Raw genomic sequence first — 20,277 nt, 5'->3', positions numbered from 1 at the left:
TGCACCGCTCCACCTCTCCGCACTACCACAAACCCAAGCTGCACTGACCTCGTTTGTCTCGCTGCGGCAGCAGTGTCAGCCAACCAAAACAGAGGAAACGGGTGCCTGCGGTCAGCGTGGTTTCTCCCTCCCGCTTCCCTTTCACACCCAATCACACTCCAAATGCTCCTCGTCACGTGCCTTTAACCCACACGCTCCTTTCTCAGAGTGCGGGGCGGCACGCGTGAGATTGCGGGAACATCGCGAGAACTTCGTTAGGAGAAGCGCACTTGCGGGGGTGGGATTCGATGGGAGAAGCACACTTGCAGGGGTGGGGTATGGTGGAAGAAGTGCACTTGCCGGGGCGCAGCTCAGCACCGAGTTTAATACATCGATATGCCGGTGCACGGGAGTTCTATATATGCAAACAATAGCACTATACTTTTGCATGGGATTCCCAAGGGGATTTTTCAGCTGTTCGATATAGGCAATGATTCGATACATCTGGGTTCGATATATCCGGGATCTACTGTATAATGTGACAACAAAGGACTTATAAGAGAGAAAGGACGCTTGCACTATAGCCAAGAATCAAGCCGGCAAGTCATCATACTTCCAAAGGATGGGTATTTCATGGAACTAATGAAACGTCACGTTCATCAAATAATATTGTGCGGCGGAGCTCAAGCATCGCTAGCACAACTGCGGGCTAAGTTCTGGATATTGCGAGGTTCCCAAGGTGTAAAAAGAATTTTAAATAAATGCATAGTCTGCATGAGCAAGAGCGGCCACTCAAATTATGCCTCACATCCCAGTGGACAGAGTCAATGAATCGGGGCCTTTTCAAATCATGCGAGTTTTGAATTGAATAGAATTTATTGACAGTTGACTTCACCAGAAGACTTTATGCGAAAAAGAAATACGAGAATGTAAAACAATACGTAGTAATTTTCACCTGCGTAGTAACTAGAGGAGTACACTTGGAGATGACAACATGTCCACATACAGTTTTTTACAAGCTTTCCGCCAGTTCACGGCACAGCAGGGTATACCTGCCATAGGACAATGCCAGGACCTTTACAAAGGCCAAGAAGGAAATCAACAGAATGCTTGAACCTGTTGGGCACGAACAGCTGAAGGATTACTGCAGTATGCATGAAATATAATGGAAAACAATAGCCCTGAGATGGAGAGGATTTTACGAGCACCTCATACGAAGCCTGAAGACATCGATGCGAAAAATCATTTCAAGGAGAACAACTTCTGTGAAGGAGCTACGCTCATTTGTAGCAGAAGCTGAAGGAGTGTTTAACAATCGACCGTTAACTTACGTGTATGGCAAACTTAATGAGCCCATACTACTGACGCCTTCAGACATCATAGGCAGATGGCCACAGCTTCAAGATGAACAAGGCCATACAACGGAGATGTTGAAGAAGCATGGCGAAGTGGATGCAAATTCATGAAAGCTTGGTGGAAAAGATGGCACTGTGAATATCTCAAGGAAATAGGAGCTAATGTCAAAGCCAAAATGCAACAAGCGAAACCATTGTCCAAAGGTGATGTGGTGTTAATTGAAGACCGGGGTCCAAGAACATTTGGAAAACATGCCAAACTGAACAAAGTTACCCTGGATGCGATGAAATAACAAGAGCCTGCCTACTTCGGACAAGCAACAAAGAATTTCTCAGAAGATCTGTGAATAACATCTAACCTCTTGAAGGGTGCTTCAAAAAGCCAGCCAAAGCATATCTCTGTAAGTTGGGTGGGGGGGAGCCTGTAAAATATCATCATCAAGGTACCCGAAGATGAAGAGCAAGAGACTGGCTCCTTGTCACAAGTGCGCGCTACTTTACTTCAATAAACTGTTTATGTTTGAAGCAGTCACCGGGCTCGAATGTTTTAACTTTAAATAGGGCTTGTTCTGAAAGTGCCTGTAGACAGGCACTTTCAGAACAAGCTGTTAAAGTTGTTGGATCCTGCCCACCTACATGGTGGGCAGGATCCAACAACTTTAATGCACTCAGTATGGCAGAGTGATACTACGGCTCCATAACCCAAACCTGATCAGACAAGGCTGTTGTAAAAGTTCAGTAAGTTCATTGTTTTTCGCCTTGAGATATGAAGCGGTATGTGCCTTCGAATAGAAGATGAAGAAGCGCAGGAACCGGGGGACAGGAGAAGAGAAGAATGAAGTTAGAATAAGAGGTAGACCAGATGGACACCAGTTCCACAGCCATGCTTTACATCTATTGTGTCCTTTAACTAGGAACGCTACATTATTTTGCCGCAGCCGACAACTGACTCCAACATGTGGGTGACATTTTTCCTCGAGGAGACCTCCGCAGAGGAGATCATCTTTTCGAGATACCAAGCTCAAGACGAACCAGCAGTGGAACTACCTCGCTAACTCAACTCAACAGAACTCGTGAGCCTGGTTTTAGAGAAGGCTTCCATGGACACTGCTGAACTACGTCGGAAGGGTGCTGTGAAAGTGAACTTGCGTCTGGCGATCTTTGACGAATTAGTTCTTCAACCGATGCGTCGAAAGGACTCTGGATCACGGTCTTCGATGGAAGAGGTGAGCCTCGTTTTGAAGGCACTTCAGCTACAACAAGAACAGATTGCACACCAAAACCAACTGGTGACATCGCTTATAAGCTCTCTAAGCACTGAGAAGCCGGTCACTAAATTTGTAGAACCCGATGCGTTCGATGGCATGTCTTGAAGTCCAGAAAGCTGGCTTGAATTTTATGAATATGCTGCTGGGAAGAACAACTGGCGCTCTAATGGGACAAGATTACTAACATGCGTATAGTTACCGTATAATGCGGAATATAGGTCGAGGTGGAATATAGGTCGACCCCCTTACATTGAAGCAAAGAAGTCAACATAAAAATTATAAGGCACAAAACTTCGTTTTATTTAGTGGTGCCGCCAGACTCATCACCTGCTCATTCGTTTCAGCTGTCTGAACTCTCGTCCGAAGACGACTGCTTCTCACTGGCTGCGTCCCACAACATGTCATCTTCGGTGCCGTCCAAGGAGTTGCTAATGCAACACTTCTTGAATGCCCGCATCACCATATCGTCGGGCAGCGAGCGCCAAGACTGCGACACTCATGTGGCCACAGTGGCGAGAGGCGGCCTGCGCAGCCGGCCGGTTGGGGTCGTCAGGTTGTCGCCGGCCATCCACTGATTATATTGTTCACGGACACGGTCTTTAAAGGGCTTGTTGAGCACGACATCCAGTGGCTGAAGTGTTGACGTCATCCCTCCCGGAATGAAGGCAAGTTTCGTCCTCCCGTCACGGAGTGCCTGCTTCATACCTGAGGTCAAGTGCCCGTGAAAGGCATCCAAGACGAGCATGCTCGGACACCTCAGGAGTGCACCGGGTCACCGATTCCAGACGGTCTTAATCCAATTAAGCATGAGGGCCTTGTCCATATAGCCCTTTCATTCACGTGAACGACAACATCCCGCGGGAAAGGCTCTTTCGGCAGCGTCTTTCTCTTGAATATTATGTATGGGAGCAGCTTTCTGCTGTCTGCAGTACACGCGAGCATCACCGTGAAGCGCGAATGCTCGTTCCCCGTAGAAAGAAGCTTGACTTCTTTTGCGCCGCGTTCGCACACTGTGGTGGGCGACGGCATGTCAAACCACACCGGCATTTCATCGGCGTTGCCGATCTGTCCCAACATGTAGCCATGCTGCTGCCGGAGACGGATAACATAGCACTGGAATTCGACCAGCTTGTCCTCGTATGCCTCTGGCAGCTTCTGGCAGATTGATGTGCGCCGTCGAAGTGCGAATCCCATGCGTCGCATGAAGCGACGAACCCAATAAATGGAGCCCTTGAATCGTTCCTTGGGCAGTCCGGATTCTCGGGCGATCTCAATAGCTTTGATGCGGATGATTTCTGCTGTCACTGGCAAAGATCTGGCACGATGCTCGCGGACGAAATCCGCAACCTTGTCTTCGAGCTCCGGGTGCACCGCGCGGTGCCCACGAAACGACGTCTTCCACGCATTGCAGGCAGACAGCTTGACTTTCTGCGTTCGCCAGTACCGGATGCTTTCTTCTGAGACGCCAAATTGCCACTGAGCAGACATGTTCCCATGCATTTTAGCATATTCAATGACTTTCTTTTTAAACGCCGCAGTGAACTGACGTCGAGTACTCGTACTCATTTTGCAGGTTGTCAGGAAATTAGCAACGCCAGGAACGATCGCTGCACAAAAAGGGAAGATGGCGTCGGTCCAACTGCGTAGGTAGGGCGGCTAGAATTGGGAGGTGTGAAGACCGCGGCGCCAGTGCAGTGTACTAGAATGGGGCAGTGAAGCGACCGCCAGGGACTGCGCCTTGACAGAGCTGTCACAGCAGGTGGCGAACGTAGCGGCAGCGCTGCAGTCGTCGACTACGCTATTCCCCTTGACAACACCTGCGCGAGGTTTGGCGTAGGCACGCTGTTTCGGCTACGTGCTTCTTCATTTAGTGAGTGTTTTTCGATACAGTTCGTGTGTGAACGGTGACTCCTTGCTTCAGCGATAGGTAAGCAACGCTTGAACCATTGCTACGCCCCTGGATGTAGCACTGGATACAGTCAAGCGGACGCTACAAAGAAGCCCTCGCTTTTCAAGGCACCTGCGGACCCTGAACGATGGAGCCTATGGCAGCGGAACTTGCACAGAGCGGATAAACAACTTACGGAGGATTGTGCAGTTTGTGAACTACACTTTGAGCTGCACTGTGTTGTCAGGGACTATGTGCACATAATCAACGGCGAAGAAGTTCGTCTACCACGAGGAAAGCCTACGCTTTCGTCAGACGCCGTGCCAACAATCTTACCAAATGCCCCGGCGTATTTGAGCAAGCGCGTGGTGCCGAGAAGGAACGAGAGAAAACGCAAGGCGGAAGAGATCAACAGATTAGCTAAAAAGTGATACTGTTCTCGAGTGCTGCAGAGCGTCAGACTGTAGACGAGCCTACAGATGTTTGTGAGACATTTTGTGTGTACGAGCACGAAAGTGATGTAAATTCTGTCGTGACTGTCGCCGCGCTTAAGAATGTAACCCCGCCTAATAAGCGCTGGGTTCTGCATGAGATGCATGACGCGGAAGGAATTTGTTTCACTTCGTGCACCTTTAACGCCGTCACAGGTGAAGTGAGAGTTGAAAGGGCCGTGTTTTGTACAGAGGATAGCTCTGGTGGTTTTCGTGTGAAGATATTTTTGCGTGGGAAGCTGGTGGCAGAGTCATCGTTGACAACAGTGCAGGACGCAATGAACACTTTGCAACAAGCCAATGAGATGTATCTGTGTAAGGGTGCTGCTGCGAACGACGAGGTCCTTTTGATCAGCAGTCTTACAGACCGCTTGCGTAACCAAGTAGAAAACAAGTCGAAAGCCGCTTTCAGCATAAATTGCCTTGGTAGAACGACCAAAGATGAAATACCGTGCGTTGTGTGCAAATATTAGAGAAAAGCGCTTCTGACCCGTCGGTCACGCGTCCTAAGTCGGAAGTCGCCAAAATGTGCGCCTAAGAAAACATAGCAGAAGTTGCAAGCATGCACGCGCAAGAACAAGTGCCTTACATAAAAAATAATGACGCTATGCGAAGATCTCAGTAAGATGAAAGCCGATAGTGCTGCGACCAAAGAAGAAGTGCTTGCCGAGAAGATTAAGCATCTCTCATTGAAGCAGCAGCTTGCTGTTCGGCAGTGTTTTGAAGCTTCAAAGAGGAAAAGTCCACGTGGGATGATCTACGAGAAAGAGTGGATTTTGGAGTGCATACTACTTAAAATGCGTAGCCCAAAACTTTACAAATATATGCGAAAGCAGGCAATTCTAACCTTGCCAAGTGAAACGACTATAAGGAAATACACAGCTGAATACAGGGGTGGTTATGGGTTTAATGAACAAATGCTGATCGCACTAAAAAAGAAAACGGTGCCACTAGATGAACTTCACAGGCATGGAGGCATTATCATTGATGAAATGAAGCTCTCCGAGCACCTTTCAGTGACCACAGGAGGAAAAATTGAAGGTTTTGTCGACCTTGGAGCGTACACACCTGAGGACCAAAAGACCTTGCCATGCAATCATGGCCTTGTTGTAATGTTTGTGCCCCTTGTAGGCAATTGGACGTAGGTGCTTGATGTCTTTGGTAGCCATGAGAATGTCAAGGGTGAATTGCTTGCGAAAATTCTACTTGAGGCCACAGTACTCGCAGAAAAAGCTGGGCTTCTTATCGACTATATATAACGTGTGATGCAGCCTCTTGGAATAGGAAGATGTGGAGAGTTTTTAATGTAAAGGCATCAATGAAAGAAGTTATCTGCAAGAAGCAACACCCAGTTGACAGTAGCCGGTTCTTTTATTTTTTTTCTGACTTCCCTCATCTTGTCAAGAATATTCGCAACCGGCTTCTAGGCACGACTTTCAAGACAACGGATGGACAGGTGTCCATGCAGTTTGTGAAGGAAGCCCTCACGCTTGACAACAGTGCACTTGCATTGAAGACAATGCCTGGTATATCAAATGTTCATGTTGCACCGAACAACTTTGAAAAAATGAGAGTGAGTTATGCTTTTCAGCTCTTTGGACAGGGACCTCTGCAAGCCTTCTTTCTTTATCAGACACAACTGGAGAGAAGCTGTGGCAGCATAGAAGCTACTGCAAAATTATTTCCAAGAATGAAGTCGCCGATTGCAGTAATGACTTCTAGGTATCCAGTAGAAGCTCTAGCACCCAATTCTACCAGTGTACAAAAGATCCAAGATATGCTTGAATTTCTGAACACATGGGAGTGTCACACTGACAAGAGGCATTTTCTCAGTGACTCAACTGCAGAAGGACTAAGGGTAACACTGACAAGTACGCTCGAGCTTCTTGGCTACTTGAACAAAAAAGTGGGATTAAAATATTTGCTAACTTCAAGGCTTAGTCAGGATAAAGTTGAGAACTTTTTCGGTATAGTGAGACTTTCATCGGGCTGCAACAGTCATCCAACGCCGCAGCAGTTTCTACTGACTGTTCATTGTCTTTCTTTTTACAACTTGGCATGAAGCGTCACGGGCAGCAATGTGGAGGATGATGTGATCAACTCTCTTCTTGAGGCAACCGACAGAGAAGAGGGTACCACTAAGGAAGAGGTTTTGGAAACAGTGAAGTTGTACACAGATGAAAATACAGAGGTTCTGACTATATCTTTGCCAGCAGAAACTGATGGACATGTGTATCATGTGAAGAGAAGCGAGTCAAGGTTAATATATTACATTTCAGGCTATGTGGCAAAAAAGTGCGTGCTACCGACCAAATGTCCTGATTGCATTGCCCGCCTCTTGCTGTCAACTGAGCAAGGGCGCTTGTTGGCTGCTTCTGCATTTGTGCCGTTCAAAGATCAGGGTGGTTTGTTGTACGGATGTTTTCACTAGTTGTTTCTCTACTAATAAGGTGTACAGTGAGAGTGTAATGGATATCCTGGAGATGATTCATTCTGCCAGGCCCTTGAGTATTGGTTGCAAAGCGCATGCAGAATGCTTGACACCCCGTGTTGTCGGCTTTCATGTCACAACCAGGCTCCACTTTTTTGTAAAGGGGCTGAACAAAGCCAGCACCTCCAAGCGGAAGTCATCTAAGCACTTGGAAGTTAAGCAGGCTGAATTGATTGCATATTAAACCATTAATTTGACTGGTATGCCGGCATTCCTGAATGATAGCTGCAGTTTAATTAGCCTTTGTATTGTGTGTACAGCACAGTTGCTTATCTGTATTGTGAATTTCTTTAAATCCTTCAGTGGGTGTCGCTTTTTATATATTTGCACTTATTAACCATGGCATTGCTAAACATGATTATTTCTATTGTGCATTTTTGTATTAAGTTCTCAATTTTGGCATACCATGGAAAACCTCTTAATGTATTTCTAATATCACTGTATGTTTGTGTATGTTAGTAACTTCTGCATTGTCTTGACCTGGAACATTTTGTGTATTTGTGTTGTGCATTCTAATAGTATGTGAATTCTTGGCATCCTCATGCCATGGAAGTGTGCAATAAAACTTCGAAGATAATCATTATCTGTTGCAGTTTCTTTATTTATTTCGTCTCATCTATTCATGCTGGTAAACACTGCGCACGGTGTGTACCGTCATTTGCAATCGGTGCAAGCAAGCATCTTTGCATCGCGGTTTTGGCCAAAATAGAGAAAGAGTAAATTTCAAACACTAGAAAAATTTGTTTCGCTTAACGGGCGAGTCCTGGGTGCGAATGAATGAAAGAAGTTCTGGAAGTAGCCTTTAGAGTCCACATGCCGCGTAGGCTTCAACGCGCGCCTCCCTGTAGCTGCCGATCACAGCACCGCCGCTACTTTCGCCGCCGCGATAGTCGCCCAAGGAGCGCGGTCGTTCCACTGCCTATTCTAGTACACTGTAGCGGGGGTGCTGTGAGCTTTTTTTAGGGGGTCCACTGCAGCTAAGGGCGTAGGGATAGGTAGAAACAATGTAGAAAGTGCAACAATAGAGGCTGACGCCAATAAAATGGCCACTAGGAGGTCCAGGAAGAAAACTACAAAAAAGAAATTTATCACCAGGATCAGGAACATAAACATGCAAGGTGGTAGAAAAAGAGCGAAGTGGTTAGAAATAGAACAGCAGTTAAAGGACGAAGAAGTAGGTGTATGTGCGCTATGCGAAACACATCTCAGGAATCTCGAAGACCTACCATTTATTGAAGGCTACGTCTGGGAAGGGAGCAACAGAACAACAACGGAGAGGAAGGGAGGAGGTGTAGGTATGCTGATACATCAAGGAACAAATTGGCAAAGAATAAAGTCAATTTGCAAAGAACATGTGTGGGTATCAGGTACAATTGCCGGTAAAAAGATATGGCTAGGAGTAGTTCATTTAGGGACAGGGGACAAATACAGGCAAGAGAACAAGGATCTAGTGAAGTGTCTCAATGACGATATAAAGCAGTTTGGAGAAGGTGCCGATATTTGTCTGCTGGGTGACATGAATGGCCACATCGAGGATCTGGATGGATACACAGATTGTAATGGGAAGTTGATGCTAGACTTCTGTGAGCGACACAACCTAGTTATAGTAAATAGAGAAACTAAGTATGAGGGACAAATCCGGTGGGAATCCCGTAAAAGGCAAACGACCATTGACAACTGCTTATGTCGCAGAGGATGTATAGCAAGCTCGCAATAATGGAAATAGACGAAGAGGGGAAGTACAGCCTCGGAAGTGTTTATAAGCATATTAGTCTACAGTTGGGAGCCCTGCTCAAAAGAGAAATGCAGGGAAGTCAAAAAGAGTATGCAAAATGAAATGATGAACAAATAGTGCAAATAGCCACCAGCATAGAGGAAGCAATAGAGAAACATCCCATGGAACAATGGGATTATAATCTGTTATAACTACTCATTAGTATAAAAATAAAAGAAGTAAAAGGAGTGAGGAGTGCCTTTGTCATCGGGCTAGTACCAGAATGTCGCTGGGGGGTCTCAAATCGTGTCATGCATTTACCTCAATTTCTCGGTTACTAAAGCTCTGTTCGCGATTATATTGATGCCTTAGACATTCTAGAGCATTGCTTTATCACTTTAACTTGACTTCATAGTAACCTTTAGTGTCCCTTTAAATCAGTGTGTCATCCACAACAAAGCCAAGAAGGTTAAGCCCTGTGCTCTGTAAAAATGTGATGCTATACAATAACTGTGTTATTTCCAATAAACATGTATTAGTAAGTCACAAGCGCTTTGTACTTTCTAGAATTTCTTCACCACAATGCTGATATATTGCATGAACCTCCTCCCGTTAAAGTAATGTTACAATCCTAAATATGTGACAAATGTGTGGGCGACACATTCAAGGTTATTCCAATGCGCTGGCTTTGCACGGTGATTCCTATGAACTATACTTTCGGCAAGGCATAAGCGCGCTAATCTCGGCAAGAGGTGGTCGCAAATACCTTTGCTCTGTCGGCTGCGGAGTCGGTGCCCGCTGTTTCTATGTGGAATGAGAGCAGCGAAACACAACATTAAATTCTCTCAGCATCTACAATGTAGAGAAAAAAATCTCGTCAGATTCTAACTCATTCAAATGCAAAAAGTAAGCGCTACCAAATCATTTGCCCGCCCGGAGGTATGCAGACGCCACGAGAAACTATGACGCCCTAAACGGCGCCCCAGCTGGCAGCACCGTCACACGGCAAGAACGCATTTTGGGACCAGCTTCCGGAGTCCGGTCTTCCCACCTCCCCATTCTAGCCACCCTAGCGTAGGCCGCGTTAACGTTGGGCCGCGTCGGTAACCAAGGAGGCGATAACGATGCGGATGCCAAAGGTCTGCACTCCTACATGTTCCCAGACGACTATTCATGTTGTGCCAAGGGCCGGTATATAAGTTGAGGGGTGAACTTTTAGTAATATTTTTTGGAAAAAACCTCGACCTATATTCCGCACTATACGGTACTTAAGAGGTGTTGCACGGAAGTGGTACGATCTGCAAATTATTGAAGATGATGGCAACTCTTGAAACCAGTGGAAGGAAAAATTCTTGACGACATTCCGAAGCAACCCAGTGCAAAGATTGGACGCCGTGCTTAATTTCAAATTCAAGCAGGGCTCCCCCGTCGAGTATTTCTTTGAAAAACGCCGCCTTTTAAAGCTGGCCGAGCCTATGCTTCCTCCTTCTGCCATAGTAGCTCTAATAATGCCCGGATTGCCCGCGGAAGTCCTGAAGCTAGTGCAAGTTCGATCACCTAAGGCTATAGACGGGCTCCTGGAGTGCCTTCACGACATACCATCTACTTCAGAAGAAAATATAACCACTGGCTCAAGCAGTCGCTTCAGACGGACCGGCGCGGACTGGTCAAGCCGTAATCCGCGAGAACCGAGCCGCCTTGCAGGCAGTACAGAGAACTTGGGTTGGCGTGCTCCCAGAGGTCGAGTGAATAACGTCGACAACGACCCTGTCCCCCTACTTTCAGACGCTCAAGAGTCTCCGACGACAAAAAACTAATAAACAAGGGTGATCAGTCCGACCCGATGACCACAACTGAGACTGTTTATTTAACTTGCTCTAGCCTACTTCACTTTCCTGTCAAAGTGGGAAACAGACATATGATGGCTTTGGTTGACAGCGGTGCTTCTGTGTCTATAATAAATGCCAAGCTGGTAGATTCAAGTCACCTGCATAGTGGAAGAGTGCTACGGGTGCAAGGTTACGATGGAAAAGTGACAATGCATAATCAGTGGGCCTCAGTAAACATCGAGTTCCAAGGTCATGAAAGAGAGAGTGAAGCACTGGTGATGGAAGGGGTGACGTACGACTTTCTGCTGTCCAGACCAGATATAAAGAAACTAAAAATCAATGTATACTGGGACGATGCGGTTTTAGTGCAAGGACTATCAAGGGAAGAGACAGCAAGATAGAAAAGATAACCTGCGAGTTGTCAAGTGCGTGGAGGATATTGCAACAACCTGCCCTGAACTGGTATGCATAGGAAGCTATCCACAAGCGATGAAGTCACACAAGGTACCTATCGAACTGACAAGACCGTCATCCAAAAATCACCTCATAACATGTCAAGAGAGCGCAAGATGTGGTTGAAGAAAGAATTGCAGGAGATGCTAGACGCCGATATAATCCGCCCTTCGGTGTCACCCTTTGCCTTTCCCATAACTATCGCGCCAAAGGAAGATGGAACTTTCAGATTGTGCACAGATTACAGGGTTCTCAATCGCCAGACAGAACTTATACCATTTCCCATGCCGAAGATAGACACGATTACAGTATAGATGAGACAGGTGGTTGCCGAAGTTTTTCACGCATTGACTTGAGCAAAGGTTTCTGGCAGATCCCGCTAACCGAAGAAGCAAAAATGTACACTGCTTTTATCATGCCCTCTGATCTGTACGAGTATAACCAGCTTCCTTTCAGCTGGAAAAACTTGCCAGCATGGTTCCAAAAAATTATGAACGAAGTCCTGAAGCCTTTCCTAGGTGTCTTTTGTAACATGTACATAGACAATATTATCGTCTTCTCCAAAACAGAAACTGAGCATCAGGAACACCTGTCTCAGGTATTAAATGCCTTGAGCTTGGCACACCTCAAGGTTAATTTTAAGAAAAGTGCATTCTTTCCAAGAAAAGTTGTGTTTCTCCCAACTGGTAAAACCATAAGATGTCACTCATTGCGTGTGTTTTCGGGATTAGCAGGACGTTTCAGACCTTTCATAAAAGACTTTGCATAAAAACAAGATGTCTCACGCGCATAACACAGAAAGAAGTTCCATTTGAGTGGTATGAGAAATGTGAGAGAGTCTACCATGATCTGGTGCACAGAATCTCTGCTAACCCTATTCTACGCATACCAGATTTCGCTTTACCCTTTGAACTGAATACCGACGCTTCACACCATGGAACAGGTGCAGTCTTGTACCAGACATGTCCAGAATTATCTGGCTGAGAAAAGCGACTTAGTAGGTTACTACAGCTACACCCTCAAGCCACCTGAAGTCAACAACCCACTACTGAAAAGGAAGCTCTTGCCGTCCTTAAAGGAATTCAGTACTTCCCTACGTACCTAGAAGGTGCGAAGTTTACCTTTTGTTCGCCCATCACCAGGCCCTCACTCATCTCTTGAATATGACCCAACCTAAGGGACGTATCGCCAGATGGGTGAACACATCCGCAGTGAAAGGTGTCTGGCATGGCTTTAGTCTCACCACGTGAACGATGTCACTTGCAGCCGACGATGACGCTGACAGGTCGGCGGGGATGACTTCATACGTGACATCGGTCACTTGTCGCACCACATGGGATGGGTCAGTGTAGCGCGAGAGCAGCTTTTCAAAAAGGCCCACACGTCGAATGGGTGACCAGAGAAGCACAAGAGAAACCGGAGTAAAGTGCACGTCGCGATGGTGGCAATCATAGAGCCGTCTCTGATGCTCCTGCGAGGCCTCGAGATGGGTGCGGGCGAGCTGGCACGCGTGGTCGGCGGGTGCGATCGCGTCGCGGGCGTATTCGGTGGTTGAATGTGTGGCCGAGGGCAAGAAAGTGTCCAAGGGCAACGCGGGTTCTCGGCCATATAGGAGATAGAATGGTGAATAGCCGGCGGTGTCGTGACGCGATGAATTATACGCGAGCATCACATATGGTAGGTGAAGATCCCAGTCGTGGTGGTCGGTCGCAACGTACCTTGAAAGCGTGTCGGTGATGGTCCGGTTGAGGCGCTCCGTGAGACCGTTGGTCTGTGGGTGGTAGGACGTGCTGAACTTGTGCTTTGTCGAGCAGGAGCGGAGGATGTCCTCGACGACTGCCGACAGAAAGCTGCGGCCACAGTCAGTGAGTAATTGGCGCGGAGCATCGTGCACTAAAATGATGTCATAGAGCAGAAAGTCAGCAACGTCAGTAGCACAACTTGTCGGAAGGGCTCTGGTGATTGCGTACCGCGTCGCATAATCAGTAGCGACGGCGACCCATTTATTTCCGGAGTCCGAGAGAGGAAACGGTCCAAGCAGGTCTAAGCCAACACGGAAAAAGGGTTCCGGTGGGATGTCGATCGGCTGGAGACATCCAGCTGGAGGTGTGGAGGGCTTCTTCCGGCGCTGACAGTGCTCGCAAGCGGCAACGTAGCGCCGCACGGAGCGGGCGAGACCCGGCCAAAAGAATCGACGGCGTACACGGTCGTATGTGCGCGAGACGCCCAAGTGTACAGCCAAGGGAGCGTCGTGAAGTTGTTGGAGGACAGTCGAACACAGGTGTGATGGGATTACGAGCAGAAGGTCAAGGCCGTGTGGATCGAGATTGCGGCGGTATAATGTCCCCTCCTTAAGGAGAAACATCCGGGGAGAGGCGTCGCCAGGCAGGTGGTCGATGAGGGCTCGTAATGAAGGATCGCGGCGTTGCTCGTTGCCGATTTCAAGCAACTGGGAGACAGAGAAAACGCGAGCGATGGCGTCCGCATAAGCCGGTTCGTCGACGGGGTAGCGGGACAAACAATCGGCATCCTGGTGCAAGCGTCCCGTCATATACCACGGAGAAGGTATATTCTTGCAGGCGTAATGCCCAGCGAGCGAGTCGTCCCGTGGGGTCCTTGAGTGAGGATAGCCAGCAGAGCGCGTGGTGATCAGTGATGACACAGAAGGGGCGTCCGTACAAGTATGGACGAAACTTCGCAACAGCCCACACAAGAGCGAGGCACTTGTAGCATCGCCAAGAAAAGCCAACCCACAAGCAGTGCCCCTTATGCGCATTACAGAAGAATCCTGGTGCGAGAACTGGGCTGAAAGGGAGAGGGCCAGGGGAAGCGCGGCGCTCGACACGTCGTGGAATAAACGTTCCTCTGAGTTTTACTCGAGTCCAGTCTTCTTATCTGAAATAGAGATAACTCCCGCGCCGGGAGCAGACACTACAGCACTCGCGCTCTGTGATTGAATACTTGCGCTCAGCGGGTGACAGAAGTCGGCTGGCATAGGCTATAACGCGGTCATGTCCACGCTGGCGTTGTGCTAACGCTGCTCCTATGCCGTGACCACTGGCATCAGTTCGAACTTCCGTTGAGGCAGACGGCTCAAAGTGGGCCAGAATTGGAAGCGTGGTAAGGAGAGTAGTGAGCTGTGAAAAAGATGCGGCATGGTCAGGTCCCCAAGAAAATGGGGCGTCTTTCTTCAAGAGGTCGGTAAGGGGACGTGCGATAGTCGCAAAATCCTTCACAAAGCGTCGGAAATATGAGCACAGCCCTACGAAACTACGAACATCCTTAGTAGACTTCGGAACGGGAAAGTTCGTAACGGCGCGAATTTTGTCCGGATCAGGTCGCACACCTCTGGCGTCCACGAGGTGTCCAAGGACGGTGATTTGGCGGCGAGCGAAGTGACATTTTGACGAGTTCAACTGGAGACCGGCGCGGCGAAACACGTCAAGAATCGCTGAAAGACGGTCTAGATGCGTGTCAAATGTGGGCGAATAAACGATGGCGTCATCCAGATAGCACAAACAGGTGGACCACTTGAACCCCTGAAGCAAAGAGTCCATCATTCGTTCGAAGGTGGCGGGCTCGTTACAGAGACCGAAAGGCATCACCTTGAACTGATAAAGGCCGTCAGGGGTAATAAATGCAGTCTTCTCTCGGTCCATGTCGTCGACGGATATCTGCCAATAGCCGGACCGTAAGTCGATAGAAGAAAAATAGGTGGCACCGTACAAGCAGTCTAGAGCGTCATCAATACGTGGCAAAGGGTAGACGTCCTTTTTTGTGATTTTGTTCAGGTGGCGATAATCTACACAAAAACGCCACGTTTCATCCTTCTCTTTGACAAGTACGACGGGAGAAGCCCAGGGACTACAGGAAGGCTCGATAATGTCCTTTGCAAGCATCTTTTTGACTTCCTGTTGGATAACAGCTCGTTCGGACGCAGAAACACGATATGGACGTCGGTGAATAGGGTTCGCATCGCCAGTGTTTATGCGATGGGTTACGACGGACGTTTGACCTAAGGGTCGATTGTCAAAGTAAAAAATGTCACGATAGCCATCAAGAATGCGGCAAAGGGCTTCAGCTTGAACAGGTGTAAGGTCACAGGAAACCATCTTCTCAATGTCGACGTTAGTACCGTGCGATGACGCCACGGTATAGGCTGAGCTGTGACGATCTTCCACTGTGAATGGCTCGATCTCATCATCCTGCAAAGCGCTAATTATAGCCAATGAAATCCCCTGAGGCAGAACTTGCGCGGTTAGCGCGAATTCGCAAGGGGAAGGCAGGTGCGGTTGCCAGCAATTGTCAGCACAGTGTGCAGCACGGTAACACCATGTGTAAGTATAACAGCCGGAATTGGTGCGACCACGTAATTACCGTCAGGTACAGCTGGTGAGGACAACAAGTCGACGTGTGTCACAGATTGAGGCGGTAGGTGAATAAAATCCATGCAGCTCAAATGGCTTGGAGGCAGGTCCACAGGGTCGGCAAGAAGAGGCAACTCAAGGCGAAGTGAGTCGGCCGAACAGTCAATGAGGGCCGAATGATTGGCAAGGAAATCCAGACCGAGAATGAGTTCATGAGGGCAACGCTCGATGACGGTGAAGAGAACGACGGTGTATCTCTCAACAATGGTGAGTCGGGCAGAGCGCATGCCAACAATAGCGACAGCCCCTCCGTCGGCGACTTGTACAACTCGGTTCGGGGCGGGCGTCAGAACTTTCTTGAGCCGACGGCGAAGAGCAGCACTCATAATGGACACATGCGCCCCGGTGTCAACCAACGCGCACACAGGAACATTGTTGACGAGAACGTCCAAAAGATTCTTGTTCGTGGGTAAGGTGAAGCGAGGATTTTGAGCCAATGTCGTCTTTGCAGCTTCACCTCCAGAAGCTGCACTGTCTAGTTTTCCGGTCGGGGGTGCGGCGAGTAGGTCGGAGAAGGAGCACGGCGTGACAGGGGCGAACGAGATTGATGACGGGAGGGAGAAGGCGAGCGGGAGTAGCGGGGTCGTGTCAAAGGTGTCGCAGAGTCAGATGGCGCGGGCATAGAAGGGGCGAAGGAAAAGGACGCGCTAGAGGGGCGAGGGTGGTAATCAGGAGAATAGCGCGTCGGAGAAGTCCAGCGGCTGCGGCAGTGGCGAGCGACATGTTCAATGCGACATGTCGGTGACGTAGGCCGGCAACATGGCGACGTAGGTCGGAGCTGCAGGCGGAGACGGTTGCGTAGATGAAGTGCCTCCAGCAGGAGCCGAAGTTGCACTGTCGCCATTGCGACCGCTGCGAAGCTCCATGACGGGTACAGGGAACGTCCACCTCCACCAAATTAATGTTATGTGTAGCTGGAGCCCAATACTATATACAATTTATTTACAGGGAAGCTAACGGAAGGGCCAAAATGGCGACGCTATATCAAGCGGGCCCACGTCATCTTCTTCCTCCTCAGTGCAGCCTCACTGTGGCGGCTGTTCCGTAGCAATATCGATATTGGTGATAAACAATTTAGATTTGCTTTCTTACATCCAATGACTTGTTACGCAGTAGAACATCAGTAATTCGAAGTGAAGCTGTGGTCTCATCATAATCTAGTGTATTTAAAGGTGAGAAAACCCCCACCTGGTAATTCAGCTTCCCAAACAATACGAACAGATCTTCTGTCCCGGACATTGGCACCTGTTAAACTGAATGCAACACATCCTGAACCACCCTTCCGGCAGCAGCGCCTGAACACACATGGTGATCAGACCCAGTGGCAAGCCAGTCATTGTTACTGCAAGGGCTGCGCAATTGATCACAGGATGGCTGCAGTACCGATAGTCCTCGGCCCTCAGCGAGTCTGGTAGCTTGGTCAGCGAGGCACAGTTTCGGCATATGTGTGTTGTGGTGTGTGTAGGCTTCATGTGGAGTGTAGTACAATGCCATGTGAAGTTAGTCGGCAAGTTTCAAGCAATCTTTGTCAAGTTTCGAAAGAGCTCACATCACCGGTTATTTTCAATCGTGATGTGCCTTGTGCACGGAACGAAGTTGCCGACTGATTTTTTGGGTCTAGACAATTGGTCCTGCAGGCATTTTAATAATGAGCATTCCAATTAAACAGTAGCATGCTGCAGAAAACCAGACCGAATACCTTGGAGCTGATGCTGCAATCAGAAAACATCCCAGTCAGCAGAGTTCGATCCAGGACTCACTTGACAAGCCCAGTCATGCTCAGCAAGCGTTGGAAGTCCAGACGTATGTTCTTGGCCCGACAGAGTTCCATGTGACGGACACATTCCAGCAATGAAGCACCCTGCACAAGTGCAGCCAGAAAGTACTAAATGGGTTGTCATAGTAACATACCCTTAAGAATAGCAAAAGGTACACTCTTTTCACCAGCTAATGCCAGCAACATTCAACAGAGGGATTTTGCATACTGTTACTTTACCTGAAACTCGGATGTTAGCAGAAAAGTGTGGGAAAGATCTAAAGATTGTGCAACCTAAGAAGGATTGGAATGGAAAATGGTAGACAGTAAAACAATAAGTCAGAAGTGTGCATCTTGTGTGGCGACACCATACAAGAAAATGTAAATTCAGCAGAAATGGAATGCTGGTGTCATCTCTCATTGTAATGTTGAAACACGGTGCACGCTGTGTTTTACATTAAGAATGATAGATGGCACAACCATTGCGCAGCAGCCAACAACACATACTTCTTAATTATTCTATACAGTACCGGCAAAATACAGTTGAACACATTTAAGACAAACTCGACAGTTCCTTGAAAAGTGGTCATTGTATCAGGTGTTCATTACATGTAAACTCACCTTTCAATATGCAAAAAAATTAATGACACTGTAGCTGGCGTCGGCAGCTACAATTTAACATCACCTTCGTCTAAAAATAGGACTTTCAGTACTTTCATTCTTGTTCCCGGCACTTTCCCACATGTAACTGCAAGTTTCCATTAAAACTGTAATCTAAAGAGCTAAGTGCGGCTTTGCAGCCCCTTCGAAATTGTGTGCGGCCGATTCCAATCACCTGCCATTTGCCGCCAGTGCTGGCAATCAGCTGCCAGCACATCCGCTGGCATTTTTTCTTCGAGAGCTTGCGATATATTTTACTATCAGTAGGATACGAGTGGATTCTACATAGGTGCAATAGCGAAACGTTCTGGTTGGCTGTAAGCAGAAAATACTGCAGTACGTATGCGGTTATGGCTGCAGCATCGACTACACATGCGCCAGGAGACGAGAAGTTACATTTACTAAAGTTTCTTCGGCCGAAAAAGCACGAAGTTCGAAAGGTAGAACACCCTGTTATCAGCAACAACATAAAAGAAGCATCTACGAACCGTAACCGCCAAGTCTTTATAACTTTGCATGGCAGTGACGTGTCATGCTGGTTCACACCTACTCGAGTCGCGTGGATATCGATAGCTACGCTTTAGTGGCTGTTGGTTCAATATTGGTCAAAATTGTCCGAATAGTGTACATAAAGTAGTGCACGGGGTGCTGCACAAAGAAGTGCGCAAGATTGAGAGTGCTGCTGCTCTTGCTTCTGAGAATGTGCGCAGTGCCATCGAGGTCCCGTGCCAAATCTAGAAAACTCTACACTAGTGTGCCGCCATTGTGGCCTTCGAGATTGGAGGCCACAGGCGCCATGCGCTGTACTGCTTCATCCCGAAGCACGCTGGAGACATGTCTTGAAAGCACGGCTGCCTTAACATAGAGCAAAGCTGAAAGCAAGTGACCTTCCCCCCAGCTTCTGAAATCTTCGCACGGTGCTCGCTCATCCTGGTGGTCGAATTCTCGTAGCAGTTGGGTGGGGGGGACGGGGGGGGGGGGGGTTGCACTGACATGTGCCCTTGTTTTACAGCGACCTGGTTTGAAGTGTTTGTTGTAACAGTGCGGCACTTTTAAAAAATGTTCATTATATTTTGATGCAGTATTAATAGGTAGGATTGGAAAATTGTAGATGCTGCAAAATGTGGTCATTATAATAGATGGATTATATACAGTCAAACCTTGATATAACGAACACGGATATATAGAATTATTGTTTATATAGAACACTTTCTATATCACCAGGAAAATCGCATGCATTTCTTATTTTGAACAGGGTCGGACGTAAAATGGCTATATCGAACTCCGCCACCAGAGACCAGGTGCGCTCTGTTGACAGGCGGCGAGCTTTCCCGCAACGTTCTCAAAGATAGCGATGGCGCGATGAGTGTTCCCGACTGCTGCGCACTGGCTGCACACATCGAAAGCGGCAAGGGCACTATTTGAACATAGCGGCCTACGCGTGCGGCGGCTTGGCTAGTTCGACAACATCAACGGCGCATTGCATTTGGCGCACTGACTCCTTGGTGCTGCGCTCTGTGCCTGCCGCGCGTTGCAAGGGATGGTGGTTTGCATCCACAAAGACGTGTGACAGTGCACGCTCACTCATGGACGCCTTGGCAGATGCCACTTCATACTCTGTTATTGACAGTGTCTCAAAATGCTTCGATTGACGGACATGGAGATCGCAGCGGAAGTAGCGGCCAAAGTTGACAAAGCCGAAGTTGATCCCACAAGCGTTGATGATGTCCCGCTCCCGACTTCAGCTGAGTCTGCAGCTGCTTTGGCCCTTCTTTGCCACTACTGCGGCACAATAGAAGGCACTGGTTTAACGCTTGTAGTTCGTTTAGACTATGGGTGTGTTCCAATTATGGCCAGCATCAGAGACAGTCTACGTAGACAGCTGAGACAGCTTCAAAGCCATGTAATAGAATGCGTTTCTAGCTGTCTCAAACATGCACGGAAGATGCTTCTGCAACAGGACGCC

General features: G+C 48.1%; 1 protein-coding gene across 2 annotated transcripts in view; it reads right to left on the bottom strand.

The window, feature by feature from the left end:
- LOC126529764 (EGF domain-specific O-linked N-acetylglucosamine transferase-like) overlaps nt 1-20,277 on the bottom strand; it is a 182,861-nt gene that overhangs the window by 144,118 nt on the left and 18,466 nt on the right. For both annotated transcript variants that reach the window (XM_050177270.3, XM_050177273.3), the window contains exon 5: nt 17,656-17,756. In XM_050177270.3, coding sequence (XP_050033227.1) covers nt 17,656-17,756 — 101 coding nt within the window. The remainder of the gene's footprint in view (nt 1-17,655; nt 17,757-20,277) is intronic.

Source organism: Dermacentor andersoni, chromosome 9 (genome assembly GCF_023375885.2).
Source record: "Dermacentor andersoni chromosome 9, qqDerAnde1_hic_scaffold, whole genome shotgun sequence".
NCBI classification, from domain to species: domain Eukaryota; kingdom Metazoa; phylum Arthropoda; class Arachnida; order Ixodida; family Ixodidae; genus Dermacentor; species Dermacentor andersoni.
The sequence above is the reverse complement of the archived record's forward strand: the minus strand, read 5'-3'. Positions and strand labels throughout refer to the sequence as shown.